This window comes from Kogia breviceps, chromosome 17, assembly GCF_026419965.1.
Source record: "Kogia breviceps isolate mKogBre1 chromosome 17, mKogBre1 haplotype 1, whole genome shotgun sequence".
Taxonomy (NCBI): Eukaryota; Metazoa; Chordata; class Mammalia; order Artiodactyla; family Physeteridae; genus Kogia; species Kogia breviceps.
The window spans coordinates 2,662,472-2,679,520 of record NC_081326.1 but is presented as its reverse complement, the minus strand read 5'-3'; the positions used below and the strand labels follow the sequence as shown (position 1 = coordinate 2,679,520).

At 46.8% G+C, this 17,049-nt stretch overlaps 1 protein-coding gene across 2 annotated transcripts in view; it reads left to right on the top strand.

The window, feature by feature from the left end:
• The first annotated feature begins 1,251 nt into the window (after positions 1-1,251).
• ATP6V1H (ATPase H+ transporting V1 subunit H) overlaps positions 1,252-17,049 on the top strand; it is a 58,973-nt gene continuing 43,175 nt past the window's right edge. The window contains exons 1-6 of one of the 2 annotated variants that reach the window (XM_059043538.2): positions 1,252-1,546; positions 2,908-3,054; positions 8,207-8,309; positions 9,277-9,366; positions 11,204-11,317; positions 14,207-14,311. In XM_059043538.2, coding sequence (XP_058899521.1) covers positions 2,942-3,054; positions 8,207-8,309; positions 9,277-9,366; positions 11,204-11,317; positions 14,207-14,311 — 525 coding nt within the window. In that variant the 5' untranslated portion in view covers positions 1,252-1,546; positions 2,908-2,941. The remainder of the gene's footprint in view (positions 1,547-2,907; positions 3,055-8,206; positions 8,310-9,276; positions 9,367-11,203; positions 11,318-14,206; positions 14,312-17,049) is intronic. The other variant, XM_059043536.2, reaches the window with a different exon arrangement.

Here is a 17,049-nt window from a genome sequence, read left to right as displayed (position 1 = left end):
AGTTTGTATGAGAAAAGAATTTTACAATTTGTTAAAGGTGAGTAAAGTACTTACTGACAAATGTGTATTTATTTTGCATTATTCCCAAGTATAAGGATATTTCCTAAAGAGTCAGTATAACAGGCAGGATGGAGAGACTTGCATCTAAGAGCATCAACATCTCAGAGTGCGTGGAAGCTGATGGACTGTTAATCCATGCAACTCCTCGAGGAAGCTGAAGAAGGCAAGGAGATGGATTCTCTTCTAGAGCCTGGGCAGCGGCGTGGAGGACTCAGCCCAGCCAAACAACCGCAGCCCAGTGACACCCACCTCAGACTTCTGCCCTAGAGAACTGTAAGATAATACATTTGCGTTGCTTTAAGCCAGTAAATCTGTGGCAATTTGTTACAGCAGCAATAGAAAAAGAATACAATATTATATACTATTCCTACTGCGTTTATTTGTAATCAGTGTATAATATTAGTTTTGTTTTCAAAACTTGACCTAAATTCAACATTTGTAGGAGAAATGTATTGGTTATACCTACAAATCCCTTTCAGCAGTTATCAAAAACAATATGCTATTATATTATACCCGCTCACTAGTTGCAGTGTAGCGTTACTCATTACTATCTTAAAACAAAGAGGGAAGCCGAGGCCTGGACTGGGGAAAACTTCGGCTCAAAACGTGTTTTTCAGAAAAATACAGGGTGCTATTAAATTTGAATTTTAATTAAACAGGAATAGTTTTGTTGTGTTGTTGTTTAGTATAATTGAAGCTGTGGCATGGAACAGCCACTGTTCGCTAAGTCTGCAGCCCTAGGGCAAGATAACTTTTTGTTTTTTGGTCCGCGGGCCTCTCACTGCTGCGGCCTCTCCCGTTGCGGAGCACAGGCTCCGGACGCGCAGGCTCAGCGGCCACGGCTCACGGGCCCAGCCGCTCCGCGGCATGTGGGATCTTGTCCCCTGCCTCGGCAGGCGGACTCTCAACCACTGCGCCACCAGGGAAACCCAGGGCAAGATAACTTTTGTGACCCATGTCTCAGCATCAGTTTCATATTGAGACTCGGAATAAGAACGCCTGCTTCACTGACTTGTCAAACCCCAGTGAAAGTCAACCGATTTCAAAGCACTAAATTAAACTTTTCAGAATGACGGTTGAGCTAGATGAGTTTCGGCCCGGCCCTCCCCCTCGGACTCCATCCCCGGGGGCGCCGGGTCTCGGGGTGCGGGGTCCCCGCGTGTCCGGCGCGTCCGCCAGCCCCGCGCTCAGAGAAACCCTCTCGCGCGCAGCGCGCTCCTCTGGCTGTTTTGGGCCCTCCCGGCCTCCGCCTTCCGGGGGCGGTCACGTGCCTCGGCTCACGTGACCGGCGCTCCTGTCATTCCACCGCAGCCGCTGCGGCTTCCTTCTGCCCTTAACGTCCCCTCGGTGCCGATTCGCGCTCGCTTTCTGGCGCCGCGTCCCCGCCGCTGCTCAGGCCTCCGGACTCGGCAGGAGACCCGACTCGGCGCTCCAGCACGGCGGCGGTCCCGACTCCTTGACCGCCGCATTTTCCCGCCGCCTTGGGGTGCGTTGGAGGGTCCCGCGGGTTCGCTGGGTGAGGCCGCGCTCGGGTCGTGCCGTCTGCGGCCCCGGCCCCGGTCCCCGACTCCTACCCCGACCCCGGCGAGGCGAGCTTGCGGTTTCTCCGCTTCCCTGGAGCGCGCTGGGTTTTGCGGCCCAGGCGCCGCCTGCCCTTCTCCGGCCCCGGTTCCCCGATTTCTTGCCTTCCGGGCCTCAGCGGGGTTTTCGAAACTGCGGAGCCTTCCTCGCAGGGAAGGGCAGGGGAGAGAGGGTGGACGGGTGAAAGGTGTGCTTTCCCCAGGATTGGGCCGCGGCCCTGGCCGGCTGGGGGTTCGAGTTGTTCAGGGACCTCGGTGACCGCCCTGAGGCACCTTCAGCCTCCGCCGGAGGGGCCGCTGGGCCCGGGCCCGCGTGATTCCAGGTTCCAGCTTGGACCGGACGGCGTCTGTTTTCACCTGGGCCCAGCCAGTCTGCATTGCCCGTGTTTGTTCATGCAGCACATCCTCAGATGTAGAGGTTACTTCCAAACTGACTAAGGTCATTGGGATCCTGGAATAGAATTTGCGGTGTGGTTTAAGCTTCTTTGTGGTCGTAACTATGAGCTTATATTTTGTAAACCAGAACTCATATTTTGTGTCCTGATAAAATCAGGCTTAAGCTTTTATCTTTAAGTTTAGGAGTGAGAATTACTTAACAGCTCATTTTTGTAGGATCATATTATCAGACCAGTCTCTCATTGTTGGCTGAGCCTAAACTGTAATCTTTATTTGTTTCAAAAAATTCTCCCAATATTGATTTTGAAGCTGCTATGAAGTTTGATTGAAAAAAGAAAGCTCTGTCTTGCAAGATACTGCATTCTCACTTTGGGTATTTTAATTTGAGTAAATAATGTTAGAAAGGACAGGTAGGTTTTTCATATGCCACTTTAAAATGACACTTAGTAAATGAAAATAAAATAATTGGTCCTATCCATACTATGCAGGTTCTTATTTTTTCTCTGTCGGAAGAGGAAAGTTGATCTCAACTGTATACATTTAAAATACTTTCCTATTTTGTATGCCTATTCTAAGCAGGGTTTATTAATTTAGTATTTTAAATGGTTACTTTAAAAAACTAACTGCAATATTGGTGCCAATAATTAGAAAACCTTTCCTGGAAAAGTAAAAACCTATAGAGAACAGTGCATAATGGGACAAGATTTGAAATATAATGGCATAACTATTTAATACTTAGGATATTTAGTATTTGAGTTGACTGCTTGTAGAGATTAAGGTGATAATGATGCTATTGCTAATAATAATAATAGTAGTTGTTAAAAAACAATCACCCCTTGTATTCTGGTTTTACCTTGCATCAAGATTGAAGGTCCGCAGAAAAACATTCGAGACCATAAATTTCGATGACCAAGATGGATATCCGGGGCGCTGTGGATGCTGCCGTTCCAACCAACATCATTGCTGCCAAGGCGGCAGAAGTTCGTGCGAACAAAGTGAACTGGCAGTCCTACCTTCAGTAAGTGCTGATTTGTTGTGAATCATGGGTGATCATGTGCCTTTGCTTCAGACTTTTTCACGGTCATGCTTCTGTGAGAGAAATACTGGAAAAATACTAATACATGTGGAAGAAAACACTTCCTCCTTAGAATAATTAGCTGTCACAGGGAGACAGCTTAGTGTGATGGAAACAGCTTGGAACTCTAGTTGGGAGGCAGCACTGGCCACAGCACTTTTGACCTTCTCTGCCTGGAAAGTGGTGCTGTTTGGATGGTACTGTTTGGAGGAGTGCTCAGGCCCTGGAGGGAGGAAGAGGATGACGGGCAGAGCCTGCCCGACTCCCCACTCCCCAGCCCCCCGCCCCATATGCCTTGGTGATCAGCATGGCGGTGGGTGGTGTTGCAGAAGGGCTCAGACAACTAGCAAAGAGAGCAGACGTTTGAGTTTCAAGACTTGGGTTTGAATTCTGCTTCTTGTGTCTACTAGTTTGCTGACCTTCGGCAAATCCCTTAACTCCTCTGAGGTTCACTAAAGTAAATGTGAAATGGGGATACATATCCCATGGGAGTGTTGCTGAAATCATGTATTTAAAGCATTAGCACAGTTGAATACAAGCACTGGTGTGTTGAATACATTCAATAAATTTTAGTTCTTCCCCCCTCCTTGTGTGTGTTAAGATTTAACATGTGGGTGTTCTGTACTTATCTTAAAGTGAGTGTTCATTTATCCTTGACCATACTTTATCATGTTGACTTTACTTCATATCTGTTTATTTTGGTATATTCATAACGGTGAGTTACTAAGGAAATTCAGTTAAGATTTGCATGCACATTTTGAAAAACAAATTGGGAAAGCTTTAGTTTTATATTTAGCAGTTTGCTTTGTTCTAAGAGGTATATGCAGCGTACAAAAATGATCCCATTTATTTCTGTTAATTTAGTTACTCCTCACACATTTAATAACCACCTGCCAAGTTTGAGGCATTATTTCCAGACTTTGGGGCTACAAAAAGATAAACTCATAATCTAGTAAGGAAGTCAGATACATAAATTGATCATTTGGAGATCAGTTGGCCATATGTTTAGGGGTCTATTTCTGGGCCCAAGGAACACAGTTTTAAATTCACTGTTGGAGGAATTAGAAATAACTGATAGTTCTATGCAGGAGTTAGATAATCACATTTGCCTTTTGGTTGGATTGTTCTTCCCTCAGTGTAGAGGGTAGATTTGTGGATAATAAGCCTGGAGCTAGGGACAGGTTAGAGCAGTATTCGGGTTGTAGGACTGGCTAGAATTGGAGAGACTGGAGAAAATCTTAGTGATCAGTTTGATGTATGAGAGTGAAAAAGTATCTAGGATGACTTCTGGTTTCCCAGTCTAAGGGAGTGGATGGGATGATGGTGAGGCCACAGATTCAAGGGCAGGAGCAAGAGGGACCTTCTGATGTTTTCTCTGGTCATCGGTGTCTGTGTAATTGCCCGAGTCCCCTGTGAAAGGAAGATTTTGAGCTCTGTTTCCTAATCTTCGTCCAGAGTGTGTTTAGACTAGAAGACAAGGAGTTTCATGTTTATAAAGCCCGACTGTTTATAAACTAAATAGAATAGTATTGAACTTGATCACAAAGCGCCAGCTGACGGGCAGGCGTTCCCTCGCACTGGCATCTGGAGCGTTCCTAGTTACAGGGAGATGTGCAATTGCTTTCTCTTCTGCTCCTGCTGTTCCAAGGCCTCCCCACTACCTAGGTCATAGTCTCCCTGTTTTCCTGCTTCGGTCCTTTATTCTGTTGTCCAGCTCGTGGGTTTCCTTTACAGAAGCCATCTACTCCGTACGTCTGTACACAGATGCTCCCCACATGTCAGCCGTGTGCCTCTGTTGAGCTGGCAGTGGGGACACTAGTGGGGGTGAGATCCCCCCTCCCCGGAGTGCTCACAGCTTGTCGGGGGCTGGGTGGGGCCCATGAGTTATCAGTGAATCTGTTGCCACATTGTTTTCTGATAGAGTAAAAGCCGTGGGAGAATCGCCCAGTGTCAAAGGCCAATATCTCTCACACAGCAACATGTTACTGTGGAAGGCCTGTGCCTTAAAGTGTATTTACATGTGATTAAACTTCTTAATCATTCAGGTAGGCAGTCCATAAACGAATGGGCGTGGCTATTCTGGTCAAACTGGAATCGAGTAAAACTGTCCTGAGGATGCAAGAGTTAAAATAGTGTCCTTCCTCTCGAGTTTAAAGTTTAATGAGGAAGCAAACCTTTAACTGAAAAATTAAATAATGAATTGTGGTAAGCATTAAAATGGAGACATATGGCAAGTTTTCCCAGATAACAAAAGGAGGGAACGAATCATCATCCAGCAGCTCTGGGGACGTCCTCAGGGAGCACATGTAGACACCTGTGGGAGTCACGGGCAGAGGGGCTGGAGCCTCCGGGCGGGGAGTGGAGACTCAGAAGGGTGCGCAGGGCCCGGGAGCTTCAGGTCGGCTGGTGGAGCCCCGCCCAGGCTGCTGCCACCGGAGTGTGGCACCCAAACACCTAGGAGTCGTCTCCTCTCTTCTTGTCCCTGACAGTCCGCAGCCCGTCCAGGCCCAGGTCCGCACATCCAGGCCCTGTCCTCCGTCTGGCCGCCTCTCTCCAGGTGCCGCACTGCCGCCTGGCGCAGGCTGCCTGCGTCTCACGGGTCCTGGCTCGCGGGTCCTGGCCGGGGGTCTCTGCTGTCACTGTTCCCCGGAGGTACAGTTTTAACAGGGCAGTGAGAGTCATTTCGGACAGTGTGGATCAGACCCACAGGGAGATGCTATGTAGCGCAGGGAACTATGCTCCATATTTTGTAATAACCTATAAGGGAAAAGAAGCTGGAAAAGAATCTCTCTCTTTCTCTCTCTCTCTCTCAATATATAGATAGATATATAGATATAGATTTTATTCTCTCTATATAGATTTAGATTATATATATATATATCTGAGTCACTTTGCTGTACACCTGAAATTAACATGACATTGTAAATCAACTCGACTTCAATTAAGAAACAGTGTAGCTCAGCTCGTGCCCCAGCGCCCTGGCCCGCAGCTGCTCTGCTTCCTGCACTTCTCACGCAGCCAGCTCCCTGCTGCCCCAGCGTCCTTGGACTTGCACGTCTGTCTGTGGAAGTTCCTCCTGGATCACTTGCTTCATTAGCTCCCTTCATTCAGGTGTCTGTGCAGGTGACCTCAAGAAGGCCTTCTCTAATCCAGCTAAAATATGTCCTTTCCTCCCTACCTAGCTTTAGTTTTTTTTTTTTAATAAACTTTTAGAATCCTGGCATTATGATGCTATGTGTATGTGTATTTTTTTTAAAAGTATTTGTGCTTATGTATTTTCTGGTTTCTGCACTGGAATGTGAGCTCACTGAGGGAGGGATGTCTAGTTCATTGCTGTGTGGCCTATTCTGTAAGGTGTGTGGCACATAGCTGGCTGGCAGCTAATACTGGCTGACTAGATCATGCATGAGCAGAGGACTTGGAGGGGTGCGGTGGAGACAAGCTTTTGGGAAAAGAAGTAATGTACTTGGTAAGTCACATATTGTTTCATGGTAATTTCGTAGCAATTCTGTGAAATAAGTTTTCTATCCTCATTTTAAAGATGAGTAGACAGCTGCTCACGTAGGTTAAGTAACATGGATGTGCTCATATAGGTTTTAATGAGTCAATTGATTGAAAAAGTTTTTGTTGAAAGTCTTTGCCTAGGTGCTAGGTAGAACCGCCTTTCAAGTTCACAGTCTGACCAAATGAAAGGAGTAAAGCAGCCAGGCGGGGTGGGGAGGGGGTGTTTGACAAAGCTGCCGGGCAGTGTAGGTCAGAGGAATGTGGAGGAGGGTTGGATTGGAAGCAGGAAGCCCATTGGACCGGGGCCATCGGGCTGAGCCACCCCAGCGGCAGGGAGGTGGGGAGGAGGGTGATGTCAGGGGGAAGAATTGTGAGGACCGGACCCGAGCAGCCTTGGCTCCTCATAGAAGGGGCCGGAGTCCATGACCTGTTAGATTGTGGGACTGTCAGAGGAAGATTACAGGTGAAATACTTTAAACACAGAAAGCAAAAAAAAAGGTTCCTTGGGACAAATGCAAGGAAGTTAGACTTCAGAAGGAATGGCTTGCCAAATAAAAACACAAAAGAAAGCTGCAAAACTTCAAGATTACCAAGTATAACCTTCATAGTACACTTTCTCAATGGTAGAAAAACTGCATCTTTTTTGTATGATCATCCTATTTAAAAAGGTATGGCATGCTTCTACATGTCAGCATAGCCAAATTTGGGGGTAAAATTGTCTGAGCTAGGAAGTTCAGGCTTATGAAAAAAGACTTCATTTATTTGGGGGCTGGAACCAAACAGCTTGGCATTGTTACCTTGGTCTAGCCTGGGGTGCAGAGTGCATTTTCTCCTGACCAGCTGTGATATGTGAAGTGCTTAGCCTTAATGGAAACAGGGCGCAGTGTCTGCTTTTGCTTGCATCGCCCCATCAGCCTGGCCGGGGGATAGAGTGTGTGGGGGGGTATATATTCGTGCCCTCAGTTCTGCCCCTGTGGGGTGTGGAGCGCCTGTGTCACATATGTGATCTGTGAGTGGGGCTGTGAGAGGTCAGCCTGGAGTTCAGACCGTGAGTGAGCACTGCGGAGGGGGAAGAAGTCGGAGTGCGGGCTGATTGCTGGCAGGATGGGGGCGTTTTCAGAGAGGATTTGGTCACAGTTTTCTGGGTCTGAAGGGAAAGAATATGCCGGAGGAAATGATCGCAGAAAGTTGTATACAGGGGTTTTGTCTTGATAACTTAGGTGGCCGAGTAAATTGGCTTGGGATGGAGATAGGCTGAGACTTGGATAAGGCCCAGACGTGGCATTTTAGTGAGTGTTTCCTTTGGACCAGGCCCAGTGCTAACCACGTCATGTGCATGATTTCATCCTCAGTTCCGCCCCTTAAAGGCATGTGGTTCTTGTTCCCATTCTGCAGGTGACTTAGCTCCGGTCAGGGCCTGGGAGGCCCACGAGCAGTAGGTGGTGAGGCCGGACTCCGACGCAGGGCCGTGGGACGCCAGGGTCTGGTGTCAGCCCTCGCAGAGAGAGGAGGGAGGCGGGGCGTCCTGTATCCCTTGCTCCCAGTGCCTCTTCACCTCTTGCTGAACGAAAACCTGGTTCTTTCTTTCTAGGGGGCAGATGATTTCTTCCGAAGACTGCGAATTCATTAAAAGATTTGAGATGAAAAGAAGCCCTGAGGAGAAGCAGGAGATGCTTCAGACTGAAGGCAGTCAGGTGATCAGTTCAGATATCAGACTGTGAACACTGCCCCGTGTCATTAGACATTCTCGAAATTTTCTCAGTGACCATGTGATGGTCCACTGTAGGTAGGCGCCATAATTTAACTAAAGACACTTTTTTATTGGAAGACATTTGAGGGATCTCTAGTTTTCTTTGTTAATTTTGGATAAAACGTCCTATTGAGTATGTTATTCCTCCATCCTTTTCTGCATTTCTGAAAATTTTTTCCAATTAGAATAGATTCCTAGTGTGGAAATTACTGTGTCAAAGTATACAGTATTTTCAAAGTTGCTTAACTTTTCTGTTTTTTAAGCAATTTTTTTTCTACTTTGTATTCTCACTAGAATAACATCTGACTCCACTGTCCGTCACATTTTCTGATACGGCGCCCCGATTGGCTGAAGGAGCCCGTGGGCGGCTCAGCCTGCTCCTCACAGCAGTCCTGGGGGATTTGGGAGGAGACGTGTCGTGGGCGCCAGTTTTGTTCAGTTCCAGAGGGACTGTGATGTAGGTGTTAAACCGTAGGACGGAGACCGCGGAGGCTTCTGAGTCTTCTGACTGCAGGGCCTGTGCTGGACTCCTGAGCTTGCGCGGCTCTGCTGTGCTGTTTCCTAGTAAAAGCAGAACCCCAAACCAGAAAAACAGACAGAAAAACCCCAAACAAACGACGATATTGGATTTGTCTACGTGACTTAGTCTTTACGGTATTAAGAGTTGATAGTGGCGAGGTCTGTCTATTTAAAAATAGTAAACATTTTGATGTCACTAGAAATTATTTAAAAACTGATGCAAGCCCTAGTATGGTCCTCCCATACTTCATCACAGTACTTGTAAAAGGCAGGCATTTTCTAGAACTGCCTCCTAATTTAGGCAAGAGAAATAATATTTTAATGAAATTCCATTAAAATGTTGTGTTTGCACATTTGAAAACAGTGGTTAACGTTCATTTCATTTTTTCTAGTGTGCCAAGACATTTATAAATCTGATGACTCACATCTCCAAAGAGCAGACAGTTCAGTACATACTCACCATGGTTGATGACACGCTGCAGGTGGGTGTGCTCTTCACCTGGCCCGTCTGGTCCTCACCTTTTTGTGTTCTCCCAGTAACAGCGCTTCTCTAAGGTTTCACCTAGAGCGCCGGTTCCCTTCCAGAGTGTGATAGTATGTCTCTCTTCATTGCGTGAGCTGAAATTTGCTAATGGTGGTAAAGGTGGGACCGCCCCCACACTGGCCACTGTGTTGTCTTTAGGGTGTCGGGGAATCGGTGTGTCTTTTTTCCGTATTTCCTCAGAGCTCTGTGTTGGACAGCAGCGGTGCTCGGGCATCCCTTGAGGCTTTCCGGATGCTCTGCCTACTCACAGATGATGTGGCTGTTTTCTTTCAGTCATTCAGCAGATTTCCGTGCCCCTGTGTCCCCGGCAGGGCCAGGCCCTGGGGGTTTGGTGCTGAGTGTAGTCAAGGTGTTTGCCCTCAAAAGCGTGGTGGTTTTGGAGAGCATTTTGGTCATCATCGGAGACTTTCCCGTGACGCGAAGTTTCTGTTTACTGCTTTCTCGTCCCTAAGCACAGAGGGCCTTCCTTACTCACAGTGTTGTATTTTATACCTGAGTATAGTCTAGGTTTAGATTGTTGGTACTGAGAGCGGTCTTTCTGAAGCAGGCCAACTGGCTGCAAAGCCCAAGGCCTGTCTGCGCGTCTCAGGGAAGTGGGTCTTGGAGACTCAAGAGTCGGCCTGCCTCTTGAAGAAAAGAGTCAGTCTGGCTGCGTGGAGGGCGTCCGTCTGTCAGTTTGCAAGGAAGAGCACTTATCGCCGGCCTACTGTGTGCAACCACTGGGCGAACTGTTCCCGAGGACCCGGAGGTTGGGAGGAAAGGTGCTGCCCGTCTAGGGGCCATCGTGTCACTTACAGGGATGTTGTGATTTTATCAGCTCCGGATGGCTGTCCAGCCTGGGCTGACGCAAGCCCGTCTGAGAATGATCTCCGTCTTTCTCGGCACTTCTTCCTTGAGGGAAGTAAGGTCAGGATTAATGGGGACGGTTGTGGTCTGCCTTGGTAGCCCTCGTTGCTGTGACTGGCCTAGAATGAGGAGGCCGTGAGCTGGCCTGCAGACCCTGGTGTTACTGACACGTACACACCCACCCACCCACACTCACACATGCACAAATTCCCTCGATTTTTTTTTCTTTCCAAATATTGCTACTTAACCACCGTGTTCACTTAGTGAACCACATAGTGGATTTCAGCCAGCGATACGCAGAGAAAATTTTGGTGACAGGTAGAGTTTGCATGATGTCAACTAAGAATTAATTGTTCCTCTGATCTACCTGCTGGTATGCTATGCTGTTTTTTGCTGTCTTTACGTGCCCCGATTTTTCTATCACAGTGTGCTAAGGGTAACCTAGACTATCCGAGATTTCTCTAATTCCCTGTTTCCCTGGCCTGTTTGTAAGTAGCTTGAAGTGCTTCCTGATGATCCTCCCATCTAGAGCTGAATTGGGGTCTCTCTGCCCTTCCCGATTTTGTTTGTGTGGAGGGAGGGTGGAGGTGTCCAGACAGCACCGAGGGGGCAGGCTGAGGAGAGATGTCACTCGGGTGCTACACCTGCAGAGGGTCTGTTATCGTGGCTCACCTGATTTAAACTAATCATAATAATTAAAGGTGATTTTACTTAAAACTATCTACCCCTGCCCCCATCGTCACCCCTTGCCCCACTGTAATAATAACAGGGAGACAAATCCCATACCAGCTGGAAAGAGAAAACATGGATGGAGGGGACAGAAAATGAAAGGCTGAGAAGCAATGCATAATCGTTACATTCTTTAGGAAAATGCATCCTGATCAGTGATGTTTCTTTCTTTCCGGTTTTTTTTTTTTTTTTTCTTTTAGGAAAATCACCAGCGCGTTAGCATTTTCTTTGACTATGCTAAACGTAGCAAGAACACTGCCTGGTCCTACTTTCTGCCCATGTTGAATCGCCAGGATCTCTTTACTGTTCATATGGTAAGTTTTGAATTGGTCACATTTCTGATTCAGGGAAGAAATGCACCCAGGCTGGTTGTGACTTGGTAACGTCCCAGTACCCAGAGGAGTGACTGCTCTGACGTTGACTTTTCAAAGCAGCTCTTCCTTACTGGATGTTAGTAATGTGGGGTGTTGGGAGGTCAGAGGAGGCAGGGTTGCTTTGACACGGTTCAAGTTTGTAGAGCATTTGATGAGCTCACTGAGATAAAAGCCTTTGGTAGGGCTTCCCTGGTGGCGCAGTGGTTGAGAGTCCGTCTGCCGATGCAGGGGACGCAGGTTCGTGCCCCGGTCCGGGAAGATCCCACATGCCACGGAGCAGCTGGGCCCATGAGCCATGGCCGCTGAGCCTGCGTGTCCAGAGCCTGTGCTCCGCAATGGGAGAGGCCACACAGTGAGAGGCCTGCGTACTGCAAAAAAAAAAAAAAGAATCGCCTGCCAACGCAGGGGACATGGGTTCGAGCCCTGGTTCGGTAAGATCCCACGTGCCACGGAGCAGCTAAGCCCGTGCGCCACAACTACTGAGCCTGCGCTCTAGAGCCCGTGAGCCACAGCTACTGAAGCCTGTGTGCCTAGAGCCCGTGCTCTACAGCAAGAGAAGCCACCACAATGAGAAGCCCACGCACCACAACAAAGAGCAGCCCCCGCTCACCGCAACTAGAGAAAGCCCACGCACAGCAACGAAGACCCAACGCAGCCATAAACAAACAAACAAACAACAAACAAATAAATAAAAATTAAAAAATAAAGCCTGTGGTAAATTCACATGTGCAAACAGCTTTAGGTGGTCTGTGACAGAATTAACTGCATTTTACTATAGAAATTAAAGTTTGCTTTGAAGCAGCTGTTGTGTTTAATTTTTATTTTAATTAAGTAGTTGACTAAGTGCTTTTTAATATCTTAGGTACACTCCTAAGTTTTAAACTTAGCCTGAAAGGCTGTCTTTGGAAGTGTTAACACAGAGCAGAAGGTCTGAGAGGACGATGCGGGAATGAGGCCTTGTACAGGCCTTTTCTGTTCCCAGCCCATTGTGGGCTGCAGGGGGCGCTCCCGAGGCCACATTTCATAGATGTCTACATTTTCGCAGCAAGATCCACTGTCAGCGAAACAGTTTTGAGCACACGCTTTCTCTTTCTCGCCATGTATATCTGTATTCATGTATGTACTAGTACGTTCGTATATTGTATGAAACATTCGTAAAAAGAAATTTAAAAGGAGGACTCATGAAATAAACTATTTTAAAGAGTACTTAAAAAAAAACAAACCCGTAATATATTTTCTTCTTTCAAATTGTGTAGAGACTGGTTTTCACTGTCTGGAAGCATGATTTAAACATTTTCCTAACTTTGATTGTCTCATAATAAAATTGACAAATATATTAAAGACCAAATACACATTTAGGGTAAGATTCGTCATTATTCATGGTGTAGCCAAGCCTGTGTTTCCATTTGTTTATGATTTCAGTTACTTTTGGCTAATCTTTCACATTTTGAGGGTCCGGCGGTTGTTGGTTTACCGCGTGCTGATGAAGAGCTTGTGCTTGGAGAGGAGGCGCCAGGCCTCACGTTCCCTCGTCTTTGCCCTTTCGCTTGTGCTCTCACGCTGCCGGTCATCTTTTCAGTTTCCGGTTTCCTTACAGGGACCCTTTCGTGTCACTTACCTGCTTTGTGACAGTTAGGTCAGTTTAAGTTAGACAGCGTGTCTGTGAACTCACGTAGCGAGGCACGTGAAGACGACCGCGTGTCACTGCAAAGCGAGGGAGTCGGGGTGCTGGGCTCTGTCCCCCCCCCACCCCGTGGTGCAGCCTCCCGAATATGCAACGACACACGCTGCCCTCTGTCACCTCGCTCGCTCGCTGTGTGCACGTCTGAGAACAGACCTCAGTGTATTTTGGGCTTTAGCTAATCAGCCTTCACGGTCTCTACTAGGATTAACTCTTGCTGAAGGGTTAGAGCTTTGAAACACTAACTTGCTTATAGAAAGTACTGAAAGAATATTTATTAAATTGGGTTTGTGGGTGGAGACGTAGTATTTTATACTGCCTTCCCCCCCAGTATATCTATATCTATATATTTCCGGATTTATTGAGGTATAATTGACAAAACTATAAGATATTTAAAGTGTACGACATGATGATTTGATAAAATACACTTATACTGCCTATTTAATTAAAAAATTCATTCATTTTTTTAAACATCTTTATTGGAGTATAATTGCTTTACAATGGTGTGTTAGTTTCTGCTGTGTAACGGAGTGAATCAGTTATACGTATACATATATCCCCGTATCTCCTCCCTCTTGCATCTATCTCCCTCCCACCCTCCCTTCGTGATTCATTTTATAGCTTGAAGAAAATTGAGAAGTTTTTGAGTGAGGAGAAAGGGGTGTTTGTTTCTATTGAGAGAGATGACTATTCAATACCCAGGGTATATTTTATGCCAAGATACAGATTTGTAACTGGGAACTCACAAGGGCTTGAATGACCGAGGTAGTGGCTGGCAGTTGGTCGCAGCGATTGCTCAGAACTCTGGCAAGTGATTCGGTGAAAGTCGCTAAGAAGTATTTTTGTGTTCTTTTGATTTTTGCTGGTCTTATAATGAATCCGAATCTTACTTTTGAAACTCAGAATAATGCAGGGAGTATCGTGAAATTCTTAAAAACACAACTGATTTGGGTTCACTTTAATGGAAATATTTAAAACTACATTTGACCATATTAGAAATATTTTTAAAAACGAAATATCTATTATCTTTGAGGAGTTGAGTGCTAAAAGAAATCCTGCAGCAAAATGGTTATGAGTCCTGTTTCTTAGGGTCTATGGTGTGATTTTTAGAATCAGTATAATATTCAAATGTATTTCTTATTTTTCAGGCAGCAAGAATTATTGCCAAGTTAGCAGCTTGGGGAAAAGAATTGATGGAAGGCAGTGACTTAAATTACTACTTCAATTGGATAAAGACTCAGCTGAGCTCACAGGTAAAAGACAGTCCTCTTAGTGTCTTTGCAAGGAACATAGCGCCCATGTTCTCTAAAGCTATTTATGGTAATTACATGAAATTACAAGAACTCTATGTTAAAAAAGAGGCATTCTGAGCTTGGTGAGTCAGCCACGCTGCTGGCAGCTCGGGTAGGGGCTTCACCTTTTCTGCCTGTGACCGGCTTCAGCTCAGGCCTTCCTGTCTCGTCTGCCACTTGGGATTTTCCCTTCATGCATTTCAGCAGGTAGGGAGGATTTCCCGTCCGGGAAGGTGGATGCCGAGATCACACGGGTTGGAGGAGTGGAAGGGCGCGGGAGAGAGAGAGAGAGAGAGAGAAGGAGAGAGAGAAGGAGAGAGAGGGAGAGAGAGGGAGAGAGAAGGAGAGAGAAGGAGGAGAGTCTTGGTCCGGGGAGAACTCTTTGAAAGTGTGCAGTGGGTCCTCTATGCCCTCGGATCACCCAGGCCAAACTGTCTGACCGGTCACACCAATAAACACACTGGCCCTGGCTGCCACCAGGAGGGTTTCAAAGTGCAGACAGCACAGGACAGCTCATTCATTAGTCAGCCGCCCCTAGTCCTGGCCAGGAGTCCCTCCCAGGCACCACTGGCTGGCCTGGGGCTGCTCTCTCCAGCCCGAGAGGGTGTCTCCCTCAGTGACTGTCTCTCAGGATTTCACCGTGTCCTCGTGGGGTTGCATCTAAGCCCAAAGGGAAACACGAAGCCTCCTTGCTGTGATCTTGCTGCTGTCGGTGCCCTCGAGCCCTCTTCTTCGTGGAGGAGGACAGCTCTCGGGGTGGCGGCCGGCAGATGACGAGTTTTCCCTTTTGTCTTCTCGGTTCCCCAGCGCAGGGTGGATGGCGGGACACTCCTGACGGCTCAGGGGAGGGTTTCTTTTCCTTTAGGCGTCCGGTGACCAAGTGAGAGGTGGTGAGGGGGCATGGAGGGAGGAAGCTGCGGAGAAGGAGCGAGCTGACCTGGGTGGGGAGGGGAGGCGTATCTGTATCCGGAAGGAAAGGTAGGAGGGAGGTGGGACATGGAGGATGGGCCAGGAGAAGCCGTGCTGGGAGGCGTGGTGGCCTCAGGGCTAGACGACTAGTAAGGGCCGATCTGAGAGGAAGGTTTGGGAAGTTGTAATTTAGGTTGCTGGTGACTTTATGATTTTAGTAGATTTTAATTTGAAGTATGAGAGAGACACCATGACGTTTTGCTTCGATTTTTTTTTTTTGTCTTATCATTGCCTGCCTTTTTGTGGGGGGAGGCTAATAACCTTTTCTGTTTGGATAGGGAGATTTTGAAGTGTCTTGAACAAAATCAGTTATTTTTTCTGTCAACAGCATGCATTTTAACACTCTTTTGGCCTTAGTTTTTTAAAGTATTTTTACAAGAGCCACAAGTTTTGCAGATTTTACTGAGTTTGTGAGGTATTTCAAAAAGAAGATACTTAGAACATGAAAAATACGTATGTGAAGATGAGATGTACTTATTTCTACGTGTGTATCATTTGGGATCAGAGCGCTTAGTTAAAGAGGTAACCCGCCCCCCACCTTTCCTTTTTCCTCTTACGAGATTAGTTCTCCCTTTGAAGAAGCTTGATTCTGCTTTAGTGTTAGGCGTGGGCTGGTGGTCATAAGGCTCTGTGCTCGCTGGACTCAAGGTGAGATCTGGTAGCAAAGCACGCGTGCTGCAGCGTGCTGCTAACATTTGGCGTTGTTTCATCTTAAGACTTTTCCTCGTAGGAGTAACATTTATGCTGTGCCTCACAGATGATTGGTCAGTTTTAGAATGATTAGCTGTGGTTGTAACCGTGTCCAGCAAAGTGGGGGGATAGCTCTCCGGTCACTAGTGGAAGCAGAGATTTCGGTGTCTGGAACACTTGTCATTAGATGTGGTGTGAGGCAAATGCTCTTAAAGACCTTTCTGTATCTTTCCAGCGCGCTTGCTCTTTTTATCGCCGAGTCTTTGGCCTTGTTCGGTTACCGTCTGGCGTTGCTGCTTTGCACGTCCTGCCACAGGGAGAGGCTTCAGGCCCGTCCGGCCGTGCCTCAGAGCCTGGTCACTGCTTCCCCTGGGCTCTGGCTGGCTGCCACCCTTGCTGTGGGCAGACACTTGTCCACAGCCTTTGCTCGGGGTGCAGTGACAGGCATAAAGCTGAGGCTTGTCTGGGCTTTTATTTTCTACTTTGCTCAAATGCCATGCGATAGCACTGTATCTGCAAGGGCTCTTTTTCTCTATCGTAAGCGTTTTCTCCCTCACAAAAAGGACCACATTTTCATGATTCTAATAGAAATAGACTTTCAAAAGTCTGAATTAGGTGCCAATTTGGATATTTTGTTCTTTGACTTTATAGATATATTTACCAAACTTTTCACCAATAGCTTAACCGTTATACTTAGGTTATAGGGGCTCATGCCTGGCACTTGGCAGATAAGTTATTGAATAAAACAAAATAAAAATTTCCTTTCAGAAATTCATTATCACTTTTCTCTTGCATATTCAGCTTCTGACTTTCTACCTTAAATTTTCTTTGGCCATTTCTGTGTGACAGGTGAGGGTCTGATTGTCATTATAATGTGTTAGCGTTGCTGTGGATAACCTAATTTTTTAAGTTCCATGTAGTATCTTGCCATCATCAGGCACCTGTTTTGAAAGCTTTGCCCCAGAATATAGTGTAGATAGTTCAGCTTAGTTAAGATAGTTGTCTCATTGGAAAAATGACTCAGGAAGTAAATCCTGAGA